We start from the raw sequence: 23,672 nt of genomic DNA on the forward strand, positions 1-23,672 counted from the left end.
TTGAAACTTTTACAGGTGACGCATTTTCCACAAAGCCTTGAATGAATTATAGTGACAGAAAGAGACCACAAGATGGCGCCATTTTTCACGTAGTAGATACCGCCTGTTGGCTGTTTGTTTACGTTCACACTACTCCATGAGTATTGTGCATAAAGTTTAAAGTATTCCTCGGGCTTGGTTTGGTCTTGGAATACGTAGTCTATCATAGATATCAATGACATGCTGTTGGTGAAACACTCTGTACCTGCAGTTTGTTTTTTCCAAAAATGTAACAAACAAAACAAGGACACACATATTGATGGCTGATATCAACTCCACTCAACACAGTGACCAACGCAAACTCGGTCACACACTGGCTGAGTTGCACTGACTGACCAAGCTGGTGACCAGCATGAGGAGGAGTACCCAGGCTGTTGTGGCTTTGTAAGGTTCTTCCACATGTTCCACAAAAATTAATAAATAAATTAGGCGAGGGAAAAGATCTACTTACTTTTTCTGTTCTCCAGCCTCAGTAACTTTCACAAAGTAACAACTGCTGTAATATTTACACCTCTGATGAAATGTCACAAGTGTTAGCTTTATTTTGATACCACGATTGTTTACACAGAGTTTGTAATTGCAGAAAAATACTCCAATAAGTTAATGGAAGAAAAATGAAAGCTTAGTCTACTGTTAGCATATTTATTAGGGCATGCCCAGAGGTTCTATCTATGGATAGGAACACAGCTGGAATTTAACATAGTACAATGTACTACTCAAGTACAGATTTACTATATTCATTTGTTTTTACGTTATGCTACTTTCTGCTTCTACTTCAGTGTTGTATGCATATACTTTGGCTCCATCCTATTTATGTTAAAACGTGAGTTACTTATTGTTTTTCACGTATTAAAAAAAGTTACCAATAACTGTTGCATATGATGCTTTTTCACTGCATATAAAGCTACTCTGCAGCATATAATTCAAATCACAGACAATCCTGCAACATTAAAGTGAAATAACAAATTAAAGGGAAACAGTACACTTTAATAAATCAACAATTGTAATTACATAATATAATCGTGAGTCTGAGTGGGAGCATTCTGCATAATGATAGCACTTTAAGGTTTTAATTTAGGTACTTTAAGTATATTTGTTGCTAAAAACCTTTGCCTAAATAATTGGCACAAATTAGGATTATGACTTTCTTAAGGAAAAGAGTCTACATAGTGTTTCATTAAATGGTAAAACTGTTATTCAATACAAAATGATGTTTAAACTGTTCCAGTATCACCCGCCTACAGCCCCTCATTCTCCTCAGAAACTACAATCCCACAATGCCTTGCACTTTTGGCAGCATTTCTTGTCGACGTGGGAAGGGAGGGATTCGGACGCAAACAAATGTCCATGGGTTTGCTGTCGGGGTACGTTAGAGATAACCGTGAAATGTCAGGTCGGTTTGACAGATAACTTGGCGACATTAGAACCATGTGGCTCAAACCCGAAGAGATTCTGCTGAAAAATGCTTTTAAATTGTGGGTCACCGAGAAGGATAACGAGTATTTCGTGCTGCAGAGGAGACGAGGGTACGGAGAAGGTGGTGGCGGTTTGACAGGTAATGTTCGCGGTTTTGTTGTCATATCGTATTTTCGGGACAGCTGCTGCGGCTTCACAAACCACAAGGAAACACGCAAGTTAATAGCTGGTTAACTCGCGGAGAATTTCCCTAGCTAACTAGATGTCTGCCACTGTTAGGGCGGGTGCTGTTACACAGCCTACTCCTCAACCGAGAGGGGGGAAAAAAGGAAAAGCGTCTTTGCAACAGGTTTGAGCTATGGGTCCAAATTACGTGAGTCAGTTTAGGTACTGAACAGCTGGTTTACGTAGTACGTGTCAGTTCATTGGCCCGTTTGGTTTGTTTGATGTTTCTTATAGCTGAGTGGACGGGGGGGTCTGTACACTACACCGCTGATTTCATTTCCTTGGGGCCTGTATTACAGGCTGTATTCACTTTTTTAAGGCATTGTTGTGTCACCCAACAATTTAGCAACTTATAAAAGCAGAAGTATTCTGCTTGTTGATTTTCCTGGTTTAAAAAGGGCATTTCCACTCTGCTGGTGAGCTGGGTCAGTTTGTGAACAAGTGCACCTGTTTCTCACACAGGCTAGAAATTAAACCTGGGCAATTGTAATGTCACTGCTGTGTCAGCTCCCCAGATAGCAAATGCATCAGCCACTTTGTGGAGAGACCCTGATGCTCACTTGAGTAGTCACAATGTGGCGTTATATATACACAGTGTGTATAAATAATTTCTTTTTCCTGCAAACTATACAACATCAAGTTTACCCTCAAGTCCTTAAATTTCTCCCAAGTCCCAAGTAAGTTTCCAGTTTAACCCACAGGACCTTCTTTACTAACTTAGAACTCAGAGGAATACTTCTAATACATCCAGCTTTTGTAGATTATCTATTACCATCTACTAGATTGTTAATAATGTTGTCAGTGGCTAGAAATGTACTGATGTCCTAACTGTCAGGGTTAATGATAATAGAGGTTAAATAGTATGGTCCCCCCCCCCTTCTCCAAAGCAAACGGCACTTTACATCTGAAGTATCACCATGCTCTGCGCTGCAAAGTGTGTTTGTTTGATCTGCTGAATGCTTTACTACTTGGCAGCTCATCGTTAGAGCATATTTGGGGGTGTTCAGCAGGGTGGCCTGTCTCATGCTGACGCGATGCATAGGATAGTGGTTTCACTTCGACCTTGTCAATTATTCATGGAGGGCACGTCAGAAAGAAGTTGTAGAGGTAACAGATTTAGCTAATTTTAGGCCTGACGAGGACCTGGGGGATCATGCATTTCTGCTGTCAGTATGCATTCAACACAGTCTGAGATGTAGCTATGAACAATGACTGGATAGTCCTGCACAGACTAACTAAAGGCAAATGATTCAGCACACAGTGCTGTTTATGTCATTTTTGAAGGGCAAGAAATTATTGAAGGCTTCTATGAGGATTCATGTGTAAATCTGATATTTATCTTTTTTTTAATACATTATTGTACTTTATGCTACAGGCCTCCTTGTAGGAACCCTGGATACTGTGTTGGACTCCACTTCCAAAGTGGCCCCTTATCGCATTCTGCACCACACGCCAGACTCACAAGTGTACTGGTCAATAGCATGCGGTACGCCCCTCTGCATTTTCATGTCAATATTGCTGTCTGTTCTCTAGTTGTTGCAACATTTCTTCGATTAAGCTGACCTTAGTATTATGTTTTTTCCTCTTAACATTTGGTCAGGTGTCACCAAAGAGGAGATTATTCAGCACTGGGATTGGCTGCAGCAGAACATTATGAGGACGCTCTCTGTTTTTGACTCCAGCGAAGACGTCACCAGCTTTGTACAGGGCAAGATTAGAGTGAGACTTTAGGAAGACCTATTTTTTTAATCCCCAGAAATGTTGATTACTTGCTTTATTATTATATCCATAATATATAAACAGTCTGCAGTAACCCTGTGTACGTCACATTTTAGGGTCTTATTGCAGAAGAGGGGAAGACATGCTTAGTGCAGGAGGATGATCCCGAGAAGTTTCGAGAAGCCCACTTGAGGTTTGAGAAGTGGTTTGAGCTGCCACCAGAGGAAAAGCTGGTCACCTATTACTCATGCAGCTACTGGAAAGGAAAAGTACCCTGCCAGGGCTGGCTCTACCTCAGCACAAACTTCCTGTGCTTCTATTCATACCTTCTGGGAGCTGAGGGTAAGCAATTTCTCTGCCATTCATAGCACGTGCTGCTGCCTGTCTTTAGAAAGTTGATTGGTGGTAATAAAGGGTGTGACAGCTGCTAATTGCTGTCATAGTGGGTTTTTATGGCCTCAGAATCTTTTAGTAGTTCTTTTGTTCCAGGTAATGACAGCTTTTTAGGTTTTAAGAATAATTGTATTTATTTTTTTCTTTGTTTCCAGCAATTAATTTAACTACTTCATATTTTTTTTAATGCTGTGCAGTTAAACTAGTCATCTCCTGGGATGAGCTTTGGAGGCTGGAGAAAACCTCTAATGTCATTCTGACTGAGAGCATCCATGTTTTGGCTCATGGAGAGGATCACTACTTCTCCATGCTGCTGCACTTGAACGAAACGTTCGTTATCATGGAACAGTTGGCTGACTACTCCATCAAACGTCTTTTTGATAAAGAGTCCTTCCAGAGAGAGCCAGCGCTGTCTGACCCGCTGCAGATTACAAAGAGGTAATATTTTGTACGCTGTGCAGTGCAGCTTCACACGATCCTGTTAGTGCCAGATGCAAAGTTAAAGAACCCGAGAAAACAAAGTATGACTTGAGTCAGATAGGGTTTATGTTTGGTGTGACCTGCCAGGATTGCCAACCAAGTCACACCTGAGCTTGCCAGTGCCAGTTCTTTAAAGACAGTTCCAGTGTTTGTTTACTTTTTCCCATTGTTTTCATTTGATCCCAGTCGACAAGGGAGTCACGTCCTGTTATTTTATGGTTATAATAATATTTAAGCAGTGTGGATCATTTTGAAATGCATGTAACTGGATGACTGATGTGAATAGAGGCTGGAGGCTGATGAGAAAACCTAAATGTGATGTTTGTGCTCTTCTGTTTCCACAGAGGGCTAGAAGCTAATGCAAAGAGTGAGCAATTCAGGACATTTTTCAGGCTTCCCAAAGAGGAAAACCTGTTAGAGGTGCACGAGAGCTTCTTGTGGGTTCCCTTCAGCCATTTTAACACGCTTGGCAAGATTTGTCTGTCGGAGAACTACCTGTGTTTTGCCAGTCAGGATGGAAGTCAATGCCATGTCATTATTCCAATGCGAGAGGTAAAGTCAAACAAAAAGTGTTTTGTCTTTAAAAAACAAAAAAACAACAACCTGATGAACAACAGAAAACCTCATATGTGACCGTCTGTCTCCTTATTTCTGTCTTCTAGGTTGTTAACGTTGAGAAACCAGACTCCAGCAGCAGAGCTTTAACGGTGTGCGTGCGCGGCAAGAGGGCGCTGCGTTTCTCTGAGGTGCGGGACTATCAGCGGCTTGCCAATACAATCCGTAGTAGGTGTGGGATTAGTGCCAGCCCACAGCACTCTGCTTCATCAGAGGTAATGTGCTGTGATTGTTTCATTTGTGCCATTTTGCTTCTCTTTAAACGTCATCCTGTAGTTTGCAGAGGTGTCTGACATTGAAAATGATTAATGTCTTTGTCATGAAGGCCATACGGGGAGAATGTCAGTCTCTCATAAACCACTTTGAGGACAATCCAGAGGACGTAACTTTAATGGTGGGGCAGAAAGACAGCAGCAAGGCCGTGAGCACCGAGGCTCTCATGACTGTTTTCCACCCCCAAGATGTTGAAAACCTTGATCCCAAAATGGTAAACAACAGAGTTCATCTGCCCGAATGAAAAATTGATTTGTTTTTACTGGCCTTTTGCATAAAATCACCAGATCACATGCATATATCTGCATGTTCTAGTGTGCAGCAGACATCTTCATATGTGCTTGGATTTGTGCCCATACCCAAAAAAGTAAAAAGCTGTTCTACCCAGACTAACCCCATGTTTGCCTACTGGTGGTGGTCAGAGGGCCCGGTGGCGCCAGTGTCCGGCAGCCTCGCCTCTGTCAGTGCGCCCCAGGGCAGCTGTGGCTACAATGTAGCTTGCCATCGCCAGTGTGTGAATGGGTGAATGACTGAATGTAGTGTGAAGCGCTTTGGGGTCCTTAGGGACTGAGTAAAGCGCTATACAAATGCAGGCCATTTACCATTTATTGGAAATCTATAACCAAGACTCCATCAGTGTCCAATTTGCACATGTTATTAACAAGCTCAATTAATCTACAAAGTCAAAATGAAACTGTAACGTTCATAGGCATCTAACCTGTGACTCCTGTAATCTATCCTCTCAGTATGTGGTAAAATACATACAGACTTTATGTTATTTATGTCTTCCTGATTGACACAGCATGGTTAATCCCCTGATGAGGAAATGAGTAATGAGAAACTTCTGCTCTTTGTCCTTTTAAAGTATAATAATGACTACTGGTTTGCTGCTTTATTTACAGTGTAAACACAGCACATTTGTTATGTACAGTTTGATCAGGGTCAAGTCTGCTCAGGTATTACAAATAATGTCAGACAGACCTGGGACTTTATGTAGATCCAGATGGGTTTCTGTGGTTCAGATGGGCTCATGAAACTGTCTGCTGTGAGTGTGGATGACTGGTTAGTTCTTGGGTGTTGTTATAAAATCAGATGAAGAATACATGAATTTAAAAAAAAATACACGTTTTGTTAGTAGCACTGTTGTGTGTGCTGCCTTTTAGAAGCACAGCCTTTCCCTCAGTAGCCATCTTGTAATGCCTCCAGATGCTTATTTTGAAAGAATGTAAGAAAACAACTGGTCAGTGGTACATAGAAAGTGCATGTATACAATCATGTCTCAAACTGAAAAACTTTCTTCTGATACTTCTGGGTTAATAGCTTAAGGAGAAGATGAAGGAGCAGTCTTGGAACATCCATTTCTCTGAGTATGGACGTGGTACGAGTATGTTCTTTACCAGGAAGACGCGAGACTTGATTGTGCGCGGCGTTCCTGAGGCCTTGAGGGGAGAGCTGTGGATGCTTTTCTCAGGTTGTACATCAAAGTTGCCGTGTCCCGTATAGTGACGAGCAGCATCAGTCAGTGGTTAATGAAGCCTTGTGTGATCAAAGTTTCATCTACTGAAGTGCTTTTTTACTTTAAACCGAGTGGGGGCTTTTTTTTTTTTTGTACACTCTGTAGGGGCTGTAAACGACATGGCCACTCACCCCGGCTATTACACTGAGCTGGTTGAACAGTCTCTGGGCACAAGCACTCTGGCTACAGATGAGATTGAAAGAGACCTGCACCGCTCTCTCCCCGAGCACCCGGCCTTTCAGAGCGACACAGGAATCTCAGCTCTTCGCAGAGTCCTTACTGCCTATGCCTACAGGAACCCTAAAATTGGATACTGCCAGGTACTCAAAATAACTTTTGAAATATGTCCTTCCCTTGCTTCTTGTGATGATATATTATGCCATTGTGTACTTAGGAGGAGGGAGAAGCCTATTAAACCATACTGTTTATTTCTCTCCTGTTCAGGCTATGAACATTCTCACCTCGGTTCTCCTGCTGTATGCAAAAGAAGAGGAGGCTTTCTGGCTGCTGGTAGCCGTCTGTGAGAGGATGCTGCCAGATTACTTCAACCGCCGAATTATTGGTAAGAGTGGAAAGATTGGCTTCTGCTGGATACCTGGCAGCGTGGCATTTTAATTATGCCAGGAGCAAAGTCTCACTATGAAAATATTTTGTCAGGTGCTTTGGTTGACCAGGCTGTGTTCGAAGATCTGATTAGAGAAAACCTCCCCCAGCTGGTGGAACACATGACAGACCTGAGCTTCTTCTCCTCCGTGTCTCTGTCCTGGTTTCTCACGCTTTTCATCAGTGTGCTGCCCATAGAGAGCGCCGTGAACGTGGTGGATTGTTTTTTTTATGATGGAATCAAAGCCATCCTGCAGCTTGGCCTGGCCGTGCTGGACTACAACATGGAGGCTCTGATCAGCTGCCACGATGATGCAGAAGCTGTCACCATCCTCAACAAGTCTGTGAATGCAAAAATTATGCATGTCCGAGACTTTTAAATATTATTACACTGTAAATAACACTCTCCCTCTTTGTCTGTTGGTGTTGTTCCAGGTTTTTTGACAGTGTGACAAACAAAGACAGCCCATTGCCCCCGACAGTGCAGCAAGCTTCAGTAGGCAATAATGATAAAGCATCTCACATCAGCGTAGATATCAGTGAGCTGATCCGAGAGGCCTATGAGGTATAACTTTGCTCTTTCAGTCTGTGACCGATTAGAGCAAACCTCCCCACCGTTTTTTTTTTTCTCTCAATAAAACTAAGTTGTGTTGGTCTTTGCAGAAATATGGAAATATCCGTTCAGAGGAAGTTGAGAGTTCACGGAAAAGAAACAAACTATATGTGATTCAAACACTGGAGGACACAACCAAGCAAAACGTGGTAAGTAAGCTTAGAGTAACTAGTACAGGGGCCTGTTCGGACACAGTATTACACAAGTTATATATTTTATATCTATTCAGGTTTTTGTGGCAGTTTTAGATGAGTGAAAACTTATTGGCTGCCTTGCATTTTATTTCCCCCTCACCCCTTCAGAGTCCTGTTTGCAGGACCTGGATTAGGGTGCCTAGTTGTGACAAGTAAAAATAGGGATGGGAGGCTTGAGAATGCATTGATATCAATTTTGTTCTTACAACAAAATCCAAACAAACATGGCCATCAATGTTTGCCCAGCATACAGAATGGAGCAGGCAGCGGTCATTTTAGGGGAAACAGATAACTTATAAAAGGTCTTTAGAGCAAAATATGAGAATTGCTCTTACAAATGATGTCAGACCTGCCTATGCATTTACTCTGGTCACCAGGAACACATCTGCCGAGTTAGAACAGGCTTCTCAATATGTGTGAAAAATATGAGTGAAAGTAATTTATAGATTTAATTGTAATATTACTGTGGCCTTAATAACGAGGTCAAATGTGTTTTCAGATCCGTGTGGTGTCCCAAGATGTCAGATTCAGTGCCTCACAACTGGACGAGCTTTATAATTTATTCAAAGTGAGTCATGAACTTCAATGTTGTATCTTTATTGTCACCATGCTTAACTGTTTGTTAGAATAAGAAAGATGGACAGGTCATGCTTCCTTCTCTGTTTATCTACTTTCAGAGGCAGCATTTCCTCAGCTGCTACTGGACAATGAACAGCCCAGCTCTGCTCCATCATGACCCCAGTCTGGCCTATCTGGAGCAGTACCAGCTGGGTTTCCAACAGTTCAGCATGCTCTTCTCCCTGCTGGAGCCCTGGGCTTTCTGCAGCATCAAGAGCACCCTCTCCCTCTGGGTTTTCCGCCTGATAGATGAGAACCAGGATGGTCTCATTAACTTTAAAGAATTCTGCTGTGCCCTTGGTACATTTGTTGGTTCTCTGCTCTGTTCTAGTAAAACTTTTAACCTCAGTGTCCCCACTGCTGAAACTATAACTTTTGCGTCTCCCATAGATACTTTATACACCGGATCTTTCACAAATAAGTTGAAATTTCTCTTCAAGCTCCACCTGCCACCAGGTAAGTAATGAACAACTAATAAAACCAATCTCAGTTTAAGACTAGATCGTTAACTTCTCTCTCATGGCCCTGTGCCCTTTATTTTGCTATCTGATTTTCATCTGCCTCTCATAAACTACACAACACTGTCTTTAACCTCTGACCTCTTTCTTTCACACAGTGTCTATGGTGATGACAAACTGCTTTAGGTTCAAATGCAGCAAATGTTTTCAGACTGGAATCTATATAGTTGATGCACGCTGCAGCAGCAGACTGACAGAAGCAGCCCAAAGTGAAATAAAAGGTCACATAGTTACATCAGTCTGAGGTCTGCAGGGCTGAAATGCACACAGGTTGTCATTTCAATAATTCAGCCCATAACCCAGCATTTGATGAGTGAGCACATTGCCTCGGGGAAGAAAGTGTCCTTGAATGTGTGACTCTTGTGTGCGTGATGCTTGTTGAAGGCATACGTAAGAATAGCGTATGCTGGGTGAAAGAGTTTGTCATGGCAACAACAGGTCTAAGGAGCTGTGAGGGCATTTAGCAGTAGGCTAGTTTCTTCAGAAAGAGAGACTGTGCTGCTCAAATTACAACTGACAGCTTAGCAGCAGATGAGCACTGAGTCACCGCTTGTGATGTGCCAGGCCTGTGAACATCAAGCAGCAAAGCTTATTTTGTGTCTCATGGAAAGTGGACATTGCTTCAGCACCAAGGACAGGTCACATCCTGGTGCCACAGTCTAAACAAGATGGTGGAGACGCACTTCAAATTTGCCACCTGTGCACTGATCGCTGTTTTGTTTGCTTCCTCTGTATGAATAAGAGGGACTGGAACTGGGCCAAACGCTACATTGAAATGATTGGAGTCATATCCTCTTCAGAGCTGAGACGCTGCAGGTTTTTCAGTCCAGAAGAGCTGTGGAGCAGCTTTAGTCGCTTATCAGTTTCAGGCGGAAAGCAGTGACCACTCGGTTACGTTAGCTCTGTTGTGATTGGTTGTAGTGACCGCAGCATGTCTTGTTGTACCTTTTTAACTTAGAGCCCTGTGGAAGTCTGCATTGTTCTTTATGCTCTGTAGTATTTTATACTTCAGGACACTTTCATTGTTGGAAATTCGGTGGAAATGTTTTCTCCACTTATTCTTAATTAGTTTGCATTCAGAGGTTGGTATTGGTCTTCTTGCTGAGAGGAGTGCAATGTGTAACTTATGTGGCAATATTTAGGCTTATGCACCACAAAGCTATCAGGAAAATAATATTACATTTCTGGCTTGTGATGGGAGTTGTTTAATCTACGCATTTAAACCAACACGCACACATGCACACATATGTAGACGTGGCTCAGGTTGGAGCAAAAAAAGGAAAAATTCGAGTGTTTCTTTTTTTTTTGATGGATGGAATAATACTGTAGCATGTTTAATATTAACAATTCTATACACAGCTATTTTTAAATCTAAAAATCGGATACCTCTGTGTGGATTTAACATCTGCGTTCTTTATTTATTGGCCAGATTTACTAACAATGTAGAAGGAAATCATACAAAGGATAAAATGTATTCATCACCGAAAAAAGCATGTTTAGATCTATATTTCTGGACCTCAGCTCTACTGTTTTGCTATAACGGAGCAGAGCTTAAAGTGGCAATTAATAAATTGCCCCAGTCTCATGTGGCATACAAAAATAATGCTCAAAACCTCAGAGAAATTTGTGTCTTTATGGAGGTGGCATAATAACTTTAACACATGGCTCATCCAGAATCTGAATGTAAATGCTTTGTTTGTTTACAGCCTTAGGTCAGCTGTTGTACACAAATTTCAACTTAATGTGGTTATAAACCTGAGCTGACAAAAAGAATGCTGTTTCGACCTTCATGATCACTCAATGGTCTCCATCAGTTTGTACCAGAGTTCACCCTTAAATCAGATTCTTATTGATTCTCCCTCAGCTGTCTTCCATAGATCTGAATTGCTTCTCTTTTTCTCATAAGAGACAACCATATGCATTAAAAACTGCTTTTATACCATTATTTTGATTGGTAGTAGATCCTCATCAGATCTGCATGCGTTGTTGACTCCCTTGTGCTGCTCTTGGTAATTAATGTTTTCATTGAAACAAACTGGCTTAGTAAATCTAGCCCTAAACTCTGCTTTGCTCTTGTGAATTCTTTCTCCTTTGTCTTTTCTTTCCTTTCAGTGCACTTACAGACAATATCTTTTAGCCTTCACAGGTAGTCCTTTACACTTAAAGGAACAAAGAATCCAGCACTTTATTCCAGTGACTGAAGATTCTTCTCACTTGAGTAGACTCACTGGTTAGCTACCTCTTGTCCTTCCTCAAAACTCCAATTGAATTTCCTCTTTTCTAACTAAATATTGCAACAATTCTGTCTTAACATTTGCGTGGAAGCATTTTTCTCTACAGTTTGTTTATATGCTGCTTCCCTGTTTCAGCCTTTGATCTTCCAGAAGATGGTGTGATAAGGAAAAGCCCTGAAAGAGGTAATATTACACCCAAATTTATGACAAATGATTAATGGCTCCAACAAGGATTTGTGCAAGGATTATAATTTCTTGTAACACAGTTAAGTTTGTCAATTAAACTGACAGGAAGAGGGAAGGTTGACCTGCAGGCCTATCTGAAACAATGGCAGAATGAAATATTAAAGAAAGAGGAAACCATCAAAGACCTGCCCAGAATTAATCAGGTAATTCAAACCATGCTTTGTTGTGTCCGTGTGACTTCATCTTTTTCACAATAAATTGACTCATTTAACTTTTTTTTTTTTTTCCCCCCCACATTTCCATCGCAGACTCAGTTCATCCAGTTCTCCAAGACCCTGTACAACATTTTTCATGGTGATCCCGAGGAGGAGTCACTGTACCGAGCCGTGGCTCATGTGACCAGCCTCCTCCTGAGGATGGAAGAGGTGGGGCGGAGGCTGCAGGAGCCGAGCAGCCCACCCGAGTCCAAAAAGCCTGCCAATACCACTGCTGGCGAGGAGTCTTCAACTGAAGAGTCCTCCACAACCCCAGAGAGCTCTGACACTTCCAGCTCCCACAACAGTCAAGACCTCTCAGAGACCGAGTGGTCGTTTTCCTTCGAGCAGGTCCTAGCATCTCTGCTCAATGAACCGGCCATAGTCAGCTTCTTTGAGAGGCCTGTTGATATTCAGATGAAGCTGGGACAAGCTAAGGTCGCCCAGCTGAAGTCAAAGACCAATAAGTGAACTAACACTTTGCTTGTGATTCAAACCTACAAGTTTCCATGAATTTCCTTTCTCCACTTGAACAGGGTGGTGGATTTAGTGGGACACAGAGTTGAATTACTATCTACTGATACTATCTACCGATCACACATGAGGAGGAATCATCAGAGACCTGTTTGTCACGCAGATGATGAAGAACATCAGAGACTGATAAAACACGTGCAAACACTATTCTGTAATAGGTCATTAATGTGCAGTATATTTTAATGTTCAAATGCACTCTCTCACTCGGCCACAGTTTCTTCAGATTTTCTGTTAAGAAAAAAACAAAATAGTTTAGTGATGTGCTTTATAAGATGCTAATTTCCACTAACACGAGAGAAAGGATTGTCCCTCTCCTTCTCTCTCCAGTCCACCTACATAATAAATGACGTAAACCGCATGATGGAGTCTGCAAGAGGATTCTCTGGTTGGAGATCTCCATGTATGTTCTCTTTCAAATTAGCTATCACTGCTGTAAAGTGAAATTTACTGTAAATGGTAGTGTGTCCTCTGACGTCAGTGTCTCATAGTGTGCGTTTTGCTCTAAACATAAATTATGAGAGTACAGCTTTTTAGTTAACGCTGGCATGAAGCGAACAGTAATATGGCTGTTTGAAGACGAGTTGCAGTGTTGTCGTTGGTAGCCAGGAAATGATCTCACTCGTTATCGGAGTGAAGACGTCACAACGTGAAAAGTTACACTGCAGTTGTAGGTGCATTTGCAATAATGTACAAAGGAGGATGCTGTACTGCCACATCTGTCTCGCCTCCAAAAACGGCACACAAAAATGGTAAACATGTCAGGATTAGGGGGATTTCATGTGAGTCATACTTGAAAACATGTAAAGGGAAAAAAATGTCCACCTTGCAGCTGCAGGTGAGTAATCTGCCTCCTCTAAAACTGTGTCTGATATTCACAGCGTGATTGGTTAATGTGTCGTTTGCTTACGTCCGTAAATGTAGGATTTTACGCTCCTGTTAGTGCGGCATTGTACACATAAAGGTCGGTTCAGTAGTTGTTTGATTATTATGTATATATAAGGTTTGAATGAGAATCTAATATATAGAAGCTGGGAGGGTGTTGCAGACACCTTAAACCGTTTGAAGGACATTTTGTGTTATCAACTCTCAGGGTGACATTTGTGTAAAATGAACGGGAGGAAAGGGATATTTTTTTCAATCTGGGACATTACAAAATATATGTGATACACAGATTGCATCTTCTCTGTAACACTAAAACATAAAGCATGTGTAGCATAGTTACTGGAGTTGCCACATTATGCCAGCCTTTGACAAACAGCCATTACTGCTTGCTACAGAGAGACAGTATAATCACTATAATTTTCAATTTTCTGCTGCTTCTTCTTATACTTTCAGCCTGTGAATAATTTGCACTTGTTTGAGATGTACAAGCTTTACACATGGCTGTGTTTTGGCCAGGTTTGCAAAGCGTGAGTTCAGAGAGGTTGTAACTGCTTCAGCTACAGCTTGTCATCTCCAGGGGCCAAATTCACACACTTTTAGCTTTTTTTCTGCCTGTGTTTTTAAAAACAGGGCTTTAGATGCTTCTTAAGTGCAGCTGCAGTCCTCTGTTTCCTATATCCTATATTTCAGTTTTTGTCATATGAGGGGAAAGATTTATTTTCCTGTTTAAGTGCTTTTTTTTTTTTTTTTAAACTTAGGACTTAGGGACCAATCATAAGTGCTTTTTGTGTAATAACTGCATTATTTAGACATGCTTTATATTCATAGCATAAGTTGTTCTAACTGATAATAAGCGTTTCTAATTGGAGTTAATCTTAAAATGATTTACATGATTAGTGCAATGAAGCTATCATAATACGCTACATTGATCTTAAATCCAAAGCTTGATGAGTGACCTCGGCGCTGACCAGAGAGTTGAAACAGTACTGACAGTCTCAGCAAGAGAAATCAATAACTGATCATAGTGCAATGTTTCAAATCAGCCACTCAGTTCATTATTTATAGCGGTCACATCACCTCTGACCTGGCGTGACGCTTCAATCTGACTGTTTGCCTGCAATTTAATGTAAAAGGATTTACATGGATTATGAGTTATTGCATGCTTTGCCAATTTTTGATTACTTGATAGGTTGTTAAAGATAAGTGAAGAAAAAAAGTATGCTTTCAAGGATTGATTTATCGTTCTTTTTGCTAGACCAGTGATTAAGAGAAACTTTTTGATGTGCACTGTTTCCTAACCATAATTATTCAGGTGTCACTTCTGAAAAATGATGGTGGCAGTAATACTTTTTCATGGGAAAATGATAGAAAGTACACGAATTGGGAGGAAGGAAGAATTCAGAGGGTTGGAAGTCTTTCTCTGGCATGCTGGCAGTTCTCCCATTAAGCATGAGAGTGTATACAGTTGGCATGGATAATACTCCAGCTGCTACTGCTGAATAAGTATGGTTAACCATATCCTCATCGTCTACAGCTTTTGTTGTTTATGGCTTTTGACTGAATGTTTGATTTGCACAATATCTGATGCTGAGATATTTCTGTTTACTTGCTTGATTATATTTTTTATTCTCATACAGATGAACTAGAATAAAGAGTAAAGATTCTATGAATGATCATCAGTGACCACAGTTAATTCTTGCTCACAATGTGACGCACGCGCGCGCGCACACACACACACACACACACACACACACACACACACACACACACACACACACACACACAGTCACACGTGACTTACACGCATTTAATTCATATTCATGACACTTGAGCTTCAGCTTGTGCGGGTTATTTTAGTCTGTGTGATACCATATGGGGATAGTTCTGTTTATTTTTGCAAAAGGGCATAGAAGACGGTCTTTTATCATAACTGATTAAGAATCTCCATAAGCAAAAAGGGTCAGCATTTTTATAAGCTACAAAACACAACATGGTTTTGACAATCATCAGTCACTGCTGCTGATGTCAATGCACCAGTGATTTCAGTTAGTTTGAGGAGGGACAGATAAACAACACTGTAAATGTCACAGCAAATAAATAAACATCTTGAATAAATACTTTATTTGAATATTTAACAAATATATTTGTTAAAATTAAAAATTATTAAAAATGTAATCTTCATTTTTTAATTTTTTTTTTTTAAAAGAAATTAGTGACATTTTAATTTCCATATTCCATAAAAATTAAAATATTCCATATTTTAATATAACCAGCGAGTCCATTCAAGTTAATTAATTTTTATTGTATTTGGTACATCTAGCATTAAAAAAATTACTTCCAAAATTAATTGTGCATTTATTTATTTATTTATTTATATTTTTGGGGAGGGGGGGGGGTGATGATGACAGAAGTCTAAAAAAAAAAACCCTGCATGTATCAATTATCGTACGCTAGACAATAGGGGGTTAAAGATTTCCATACAATAACACTTCGTGGAGATGTGTTGATGTAATTGTGAATAAAACACTTTCTGGCAAGTAGAAAGATTTTCTCCTGAGGTCTGTAGATGTAGATGGAACTTTCTCATTACGCAAATAAAAAACAGCTGAAACCATCACAGCATGCGCAAAAACATTTACATATGTCCAATTATTGCCCAGCAATATTCTAGTTAGTTAGTATTCTTCCTCAACACCAACAAACAACAGAAATATTTACCTTACTGGCATTTTCCTTTCGACATCAGGTCACAAAAAGCTAAAGGTTTTCCCCTCTTGTATGGTGTCTGGGAAACTATTTTACAAGAATATAATACTATAATGCACACAGTTTCTTGAACAGTAAATGAGTGCTTTAAAAGCGTTGGTGTGTGGTGGGAATACAATGCTGTTAGACAGTAGAGTATGCTCAAAACAGTTGCCTACTTTCTGGCCTCCTACATGATATGTACAGTATGTTGGGGTGTTGAAGGTCACCTTTTAGTGACTTTCAGAAAAAGAAGCATAATATGAGTCTTTTGCATTAGTGTAAAAGCCTGGTCTGTAACACAGCATGAATTCATAAAAACATAGGGTCATATGACAAGGCCCACAATAAGTCATCAGTTTTACAGTAAAAGGTCCCATCCTTGACTTGTCCAAGAGCGTGAACTGTCAGCCTGATTTATGAGGAACAGTGGCACTCTGTAATGAATGGTCTCTGCATACTATTCTGGCTCAGAGATTTGGTTGCATATGGTTGTTAGTCCAAAGTTCATAACCTAATGACCCCTGTCACCTGTTCAGTTTCCCATTGGGTCTGTCAAGGAAGATTTTCCTGCTTTGGAAATCTGAGAGATTTTATTTTGGTTTATAACATTTGCCTTAGCCTTAGATCATGCCCTTGTCATGGCTAAACCAGCATGATGCTGCTGATGTTTAAAATATGATCATTCTCAGTATGACTTGTGATCATAAAATACATATGATAAAAAGTTCAAATCAAATAAACTACAAAACTTTTTCATTTACAGCTACTGAATATTTACAGTTCTTAACAAATACATGAATGAATGAATGAATGAACAGACTGCCCTTCAAGTCCAATCAGTGTTTGGCTAAATGAATCATGATTTACCAAGCATACGTGCAGCTTCATAATTTGATGAACTGTCTATTCTGTATTTATTTTAGTTTGCAACAGACTGCTATTTTGGTTCCCTACCCACAGTTTCACCCACAATCCTCCCCCAAGTGTGCAAGTGAGTTATTTTGGGCTTGGAGACAGGAAGCCTTTGAAGCATAGCTCTCACCAGTATGATGGCATGTGTTTTGGAAATGGGTCCATCCACACTGTCCTCAATCTGTATGTCTTGGTGCAGCTGGTGGAAACCGAGCAGCTAATGTGACAGCCTCTTGTAAAAGAAAATAGCAGGGCTGCACTGATATACTGCAGATTGAGTTAACATTGCAACACAGCTCTTGGACAGAAAACCCCCCGGTCCCATCAGTATTCAAATGTTGAAATGTTGCATCATAGGCTAACTTCGAACACTCAGAGCAGCATAGTATTCAGCGATTAAACTAAGTAAGACTTTAAGTACACCAGCAAACTGCCCCACTGACCATATCCTGTAAGGATTTGCCTTGGATGTATGCAAACCATTTCTCAGGCTTCATCCACTGAAAGACTAAAACCTTCACAATGCCACGACTATCCAAACCAAACTTTGCCGATCACACTTTCCAGATACTTGAAATCTAAACATAATGCACATATTAATTACAAATTAAGTGAATGAACGGTTTCATAATCCCTGTAGTATTACTCATCTCATATGAGGCCTGCATGAATGTCAAGTTGCTGTTGTTTGGCTCTGGAGCTGTGACATTTGCTGTGCTGTGAGATTATTAATACATTTTGTATGGCTAAAACTTTAATTTGCATCACACAATCATTGACTGCATTCTATAAAAGCTGCAAAAGTGTGTATGTGACATCAATATAGGTTTTTGTTTTTATATACTTATTTTTTCAAATTACGAAATGTCTTGATGTCTTGCTAAACAAATTGAAATATATTTTGATTTATGCTCAATCATCCAGGTAAGTAAATCCCAAAAGGTTGATTCTGTTCATCTGGACGTAGCGTTTTCAGTGGGAGAAATATTTGTCACTTCAATTCTGAGAATGAAGAAGTCATTTGGATGAGTGATGAAACATTTTTCCCACTATCTTGTGAAAATTCACAAAGAGCAGTGAGTATAGTATTACCTGATCACAAACTGTACAAAGAAGAAAGAAAAATTTAATTCAGTCTTAAAATTCTGCAACCTGTCAAATCAAATAATCAATCAATCAATACTTTATTTGTATAGCACATTTAAAGACCAGAGGTACACCATAGTGCTTCTCAATAGTAAAATATGAAATAAATGGTAAGTGGACTGATTCTTATATAGTGCTTTTCTACTCTCAAAGTATAGTACTCAAAGCGCTCTATACAATATGCCACATTCACCCAATCACACCCATTCTCACAAGCACTTTATCTATACTTAGTGCTATCTAACTACATTCACACACATTCACACTCCGATGGATGCATCGGAGAGCAAGTTGGGGTTAGTATCTTGCCCAAGGATACTTGACATGCAGACTGGAGGAGCCAAGGATCAAACCACCAACCTTCCAATCAGTAGGTGACCTGCTCTACCTCCTGAGATACAGCCACCCAAGTAAAGTTAATTACGATAGTAGAGTACAAATACATTTCCAGACAAAATGAGCACTAATTAACCCAGAAATTCCACTTTGATCCTTGAGTACATCTGATATTCTGAAACAGGGATTTTGAAAAAACACTTGTTTGTTTTGGGGCTTTTAATCAAAGTACATCACAAATACAATACAAGGAAGCCTGTATCCCAGCATAAGTACTTTCTGTATTAAATCCTCATCAATAAGCAAATATTCTTGCAGTAATTTAAGCAATAAAAGCAACAATCAATAACATGGGAAAAACACAGTTTGTTTCAGTAAAACATTTTTATTAGTCCAGTATAGCTTATTTTATCTTCTATTCTCATCTCACAGTACTCATTTAAGTAATACAGCTGTAAACAAAAACGTTTTGAGTTACCTGGTCATGTATCTGTCAGACTCAGAGTGGAAACAAAGTAAAATAGTGTCATGAGGTTAAACCAGCTTTCTAAACACTTGCTCTTTTCTTATGAGCTTCCTTGTTACTAACATAAGGAGATTATCTGATCTAAGAAATGGCTCCCGTTGAGGATGATCTGATATCCTCGTGTTGGTGTTGTTCCCAGACCATCATGAAAATGTTGTTCCAGGTTCAACGTTGCAAGTGACCAATCACATTGTTGTGACGTTATTCCTTTGCGCGCCAAGCCATTCGTGCATTTATGAAATTCCAATGTTGCAAGGACAATATCAATTCTGCTTACTGTTTATTAAAGGGTTACGGTTAGGGTCAGGGTCAGGGTCCGTTGATCGGCGGACAGAGGCGGTTTCACGCAGCTTAAGTACAGTTTTTTGTTTTACGCCGGTTTTTCCCGAAGTCGCAAAAGTATGATGTCACAACATTCTGATTGGTCACTTGCAATGTTGATCCTGGAACAACATTTAGTATGATGATCTGGGAACAACACCAACACGAGGATATCAGATCAACCTCCAGTTGAAGTTAAGAAGAAGTAAGATGTTTTCACTGAAGCCTGCTGTTATTATTTTTCACATTATAATCACAATACTTAACACATGCTCTGCCTCCAGCGTGTCTCCCTGAGTGCTCTTAAATCTTGGCTTCCAGCCTTTTATCTGCTTTGTGTTTACCTCATTTTTCTTCTAATGTCTTTCACGCTCATATTTTACATATTATTACATGTTGGTGTCTCCAGTTTTTCCTGAGTCTTCTTGCATTAATATTCAGTAGATTCTTAGATCTTCAGGTCATCCATCCTACTCTTGAAGTTGCTGTGCTTGCTTGACTGACTGTTTCTGCGCTGATTTTCGATGGACATCTCAAGGACAGGACTGGAGATTTTTCTCCCCTTTGTATCAATTTCTTCCGCTTTGCCTTTCCTCTCCACAGCCATATTATCTCTGTTCTGCTTGTAGGCCACCTTGCTGTTGTAGGGGCTGTAAGCAGAGTTTGGCTCTGGCATGCTGTACTTTGAGTCTGTAGGGAAAAGTTCAGGCACAGCAGAATGACCTCCAAAGTAGTTATAGTTTGGGACAAAGGGCATGACCGGCTCACTCAGGGCTTTGGAACCTTCACGTGCGGCTTTTGAACTCCTGTAACGAAGACCCTGGTGGCACTTTGTAAAACCTAGATGGTACATTTCCACCAGGTTGAGCAGCAGTGAGACGCAGGCCACAGCCAGCATGAAAAGGATGAAGATTGTCTTCTCAGTGGGGCGGGAGATGTAGCAGTTCACCATGTTTGGGCAAGGCCAGCGGTCGCAGGTGTACATGGCCTTGAGCTCAAACCCATATAGAAAATACTGAGCTACAATAAACGCAACCTCAAACAGGGTCTTAAAAATAATGTTGAAGACATAGGTCCGCAGTAGCGCACCTTGTAAACGTGCGTGGCCCTGTTTGTCTTTAACTGAGGGCTTTTTGTCCTTATGGCAGAATACTTGCTGCTGGTCTTCAAGCTCCTTTTGTTTCTGCTTCTCCTTCTCCTCCATGCGGACCAAATGAAGGATATGACCAAGATAAATGAGAGTGGGCGTGGAGACAAAGATGATCTGCATCACCCAGAAGCGGATGTGAGAAATGGGGAAGGTTGTGTCATAGCAGACGTTCTGACAACCCGGCTGCTTGGTGTCGCACGTGAAGCTGGACTGCTCGTCGCCCCACACCTTCTCAGCAGCAGCCCCCAGCACCAGGATGCGGAAGATGAACAGCACTGTCAGCCAGACTTTGCCCACTACAGTGGAGTGCTCTTGAGCACTTTCCAGCAGCTTCCCTAACAAGTTCCAGTCAGCCATACCGTCTTACAACTGTCCCCTCAGCTTTATTGGCAAAACCAGGAGAAAGGCCTGTAAAGAGAGGGGGAAATGTTTTATTTGAATAAACTAAGTAATATGGCAGACTTAACCTGTCAAGTAACTTATTACCATAAAAACAACGTGATAAGCTTTAGTAAATGAAATGATGATGATATTTACAAATTAGTTGATTGACTGACTGGACTTTTATAAGGTGATTGTTAGCTCTCATATTTGCACATGCAAAATTAGAATCAGGCTCAGGAAACGTTCCCACCAGCTTGTTTTGTTCATACAATAGTTTATATGTTAATCAGAATTCTAAATCTCTATATGAGGAAATATGTATTGTCTCCACTTTCTTTAATTTACCTTCAGGTAAACATATTTTTCTGTGTAGAGAAATGGGAGCATGGCAGTATGCAGATAATATGGAGACTGCATAAGCCCTGTTGGTTCAGAACATATCCATGGGGGTAAGAACAAAATATTCCATTGCCAACGTTTCATAACTCTGATAGAGATTTTGAGTGCACACTTGTTTTTTGCTCAGGGTAAGAACGTTTCCATGCACATATATGAATGACTGCCATCGTCCTGTTACATGAGCCAATTTCAGCTAAGCTTTAGCTGTCAGGCAGATGACCTCGCATTTGACACTAGAATATTTTGGTATACAGAGGAGTTCATGGTCATCTCAGTGCCTACAAGGATCTCAGAGGCTGTGGCTGCTAAACAAGCACAAATCATCACCCCTCCACCACTGCTTGACAACTGGTATAAGGGGTTTTTGCTTAGGTTTGCAAAGATGCAACTTTGCAAACCTAAGGCATGCTGCCAGGTTCTTTGCAGAAAGGCTTTTTCCTTTCAAGCACGTTTGGTCCTTTTCTAAATGAAATATCATAAAATTTCACATTTGACACCTGGGCATGCAGGGAAGTGTGGCACTGTGTTAAAACTCCCAAAACCTCTACTTTTATAGAGGTGGTCCCACTTGCTGATGATTATTTAATTAATTATTCATTTAAAGATGTATTATTAGTAGTATCTAGCTGCTATTTACCTTCTCAGTTCCTGTGGAAATAGTGAAGGTGCATTTAGTTTTTTGCAGGACTACATAGAGTCCTATCAGAACTTTCCTTTTCATGTTATTGTGTATAGCACAATAATTCACCATAGCACAGGGTCAAGGGTACATGAGTCTAATTTGTATGTAAATCTAAAATTCCCCTATGTTGTCATACTTGTACTTTGCAGTATACAATACCATGTTGGATAACTAACTGATAACATTGCCATTAGTGCAGTTCAGACTTTTTTTAATGAACCGTTTTAAAAATTATGACGAGGAGTGTGCCACACATTTAAATGTGAGAACACGACATAAAATCAGTCAAGTGCAGTTTTAATGTCACTGATTCATCTCAAGGTTTTTACATTTTAAACACATTTAATTTTAAAACAAAACAAAACACACATTCAGTGTAAACTGTTTGATTGCTTTACTGTTTAGATATGTAGTTAATTTATATAGTATGATGAATCCATTTAGTATTGGTCTTGAGAAATCCCACGTTCAACTTTCCCAGAGAATGCTGATCATGAATTCACCCATTTGTACTCATAAATGTTGTCAGAACAATCTGATAAGAAGTGCAGGGACACAGATGGCTGTGTTTGAGAGATAGCCCCGGAGCGGCCTGGGTGAGACTCTCAGGATCGACGCTGATCTTGTGACACAGTACTCCGACTCCAGAATTAGGTGTCTAGTTTAGATCTCATATCATATTTGTTACGGTTTAGAAAAGAAATAAACTTGAAAAAAATACTTAAAAATGTCCTGAGTGATTATTTTAAAAAATCAAAAAACAAATCAAAAAATTTAAATCCATATGGTCACATGGATCAACTTCTTTTACCACAGCTGACTGTGGAGTTCTTTCACTCTGTTCAAAATTCCTTTCATATTTTTTCTTCATAATAATTCTGCTAGCGAAGCAATAGTAACATCCCAGAAAGATTAAGAAAGACCTACCTGATAAAGTTCATTTCTTTCAGTCACTTGACCTCTTCACTTCACAGCGAGGCCATGTTCTCCTGAGCTACTGAGGAAACTGCAGCACCAAAGATAAACTTCTCTCAGGCAGTTTTCTCTGGGATTCTGCTTGGTGCCCTCCCTCCTACTCTGACCTTATCAATGCCCAGTCCTCAACAAGCCACCACAGCTAAACCCCTTGTCTTGTCTCAGCACAGATGAAAACATTCCTGTGAGAAGAAAAGTCTAAAATCCTCGCTGTCAAGAGGTGTTTCTGTTGAACTGAGTGGCAGCTGAGGAGTCCAGTGAGGATGCAGGTTAAGCCTACATACCACTGTGCTCTAAATATAATTCATGGTGAAGGGAGTGGTTTTGTTGCCACTTTTATGGTGATCTGACCCATGACTGCGTGGACGAGCTTTAGATGGCACAGAGCCATCCTTCAGTGCTACACGGAGGAAGACTGCATGGAGTAATACCTGAAAAAATGATGCCTGCATACAGAGGATGGTGTACTAACCTAATTATGCTATTTAGACTTAACCCTCATAATGTCCTCCCGATTTCCATACACCTGTGGTCCTCAGGGGTCAAAAATGTCCCCACTTCATTTGAGTGTTTTTTAAAGTATAAAGTATAAATTGTCAATCAATTCAGTGTTACACCTTAGTTTTACTTAAGACCAACACACTAACACAAAATTTACCCAACATTATACATTTTAGGGCCACCAGACCTTGTTTACATAAAGTACACTGTGTTTTTGAGCAAAAACAAATTGAGAAAATAAAATATTTAAATGTTTAGATAATTTTGACTATCTGACTAA

General features: G+C 40.3%; 2 protein-coding genes across 3 annotated transcripts; one reads left to right on the forward strand and one right to left on the reverse strand.

Annotated features, from left to right (window-relative positions):
• Nucleotides 1–1,344: 1,344 nt before the first annotated feature.
• tbc1d8b (TBC1 domain family member 8B) lies at nt 1,345–14,988 on the forward strand. Of its 2 annotated transcripts, XM_040014675.1 has the most exons (21): nt 1,345–1,594; nt 3,056–3,166; nt 3,281–3,399; nt 3,516–3,741; nt 3,990–4,230; nt 4,617–4,824; nt 4,935–5,102; nt 5,213–5,374; nt 6,481–6,631; nt 6,782–6,996; nt 7,121–7,238; nt 7,334–7,619; nt 7,715–7,844; nt 7,943–8,041; nt 8,586–8,654; nt 8,764–9,004; nt 9,095–9,160; nt 11,360–11,452; nt 11,592–11,639; nt 11,748–11,845; nt 11,951–14,988. In XM_040014675.1, exons 1-21 carry the CDS (start codon nt 1,468–1,470, stop codon nt 12,365–12,367), a joined length of 3,393 nt encoding a protein of 1,130 aa, XP_039870609.1. In that variant the 5' UTR covers nt 1,345–1,467; the 3' UTR covers nt 12,368–14,988. The 2 variants fall into 2 exon arrangements, with proteins under 2 accessions (XP_039870609.1, XP_039870610.1); XM_040014676.1 differs by lacking the exon at nt 11,360–11,452.
• A 4,468-nt stretch (nt 14,989–19,456) lies between these two features.
• gja2 (gap junction protein, alpha 2) lies at nt 19,457–23,213 on the reverse strand. The gene is made up of 2 exons (XM_040014715.1): nt 22,844–23,213; nt 19,457–20,859 (listed from the first exon to the last, which is right to left on the reverse strand). The coding sequence occupies exon 2, from the start codon at nt 20,806–20,808 to the stop codon at nt 19,750–19,752; it is 1,059 nt and encodes a 352-aa protein (XP_039870649.1). The 5' UTR covers nt 20,809–20,859; nt 22,844–23,213; the 3' UTR covers nt 19,457–19,749.
• Between the last annotated feature and the right edge of the window lie 459 nt (nt 23,214–23,672).

This window comes from Simochromis diagramma, unplaced genomic scaffold (assembly GCF_900408965.1).
Source record: "Simochromis diagramma unplaced genomic scaffold, fSimDia1.1 OVJJ01000676.1, whole genome shotgun sequence".
Lineage (NCBI taxonomy): Eukaryota > Metazoa > Chordata > Actinopteri > Cichliformes > Cichlidae > Simochromis > Simochromis diagramma.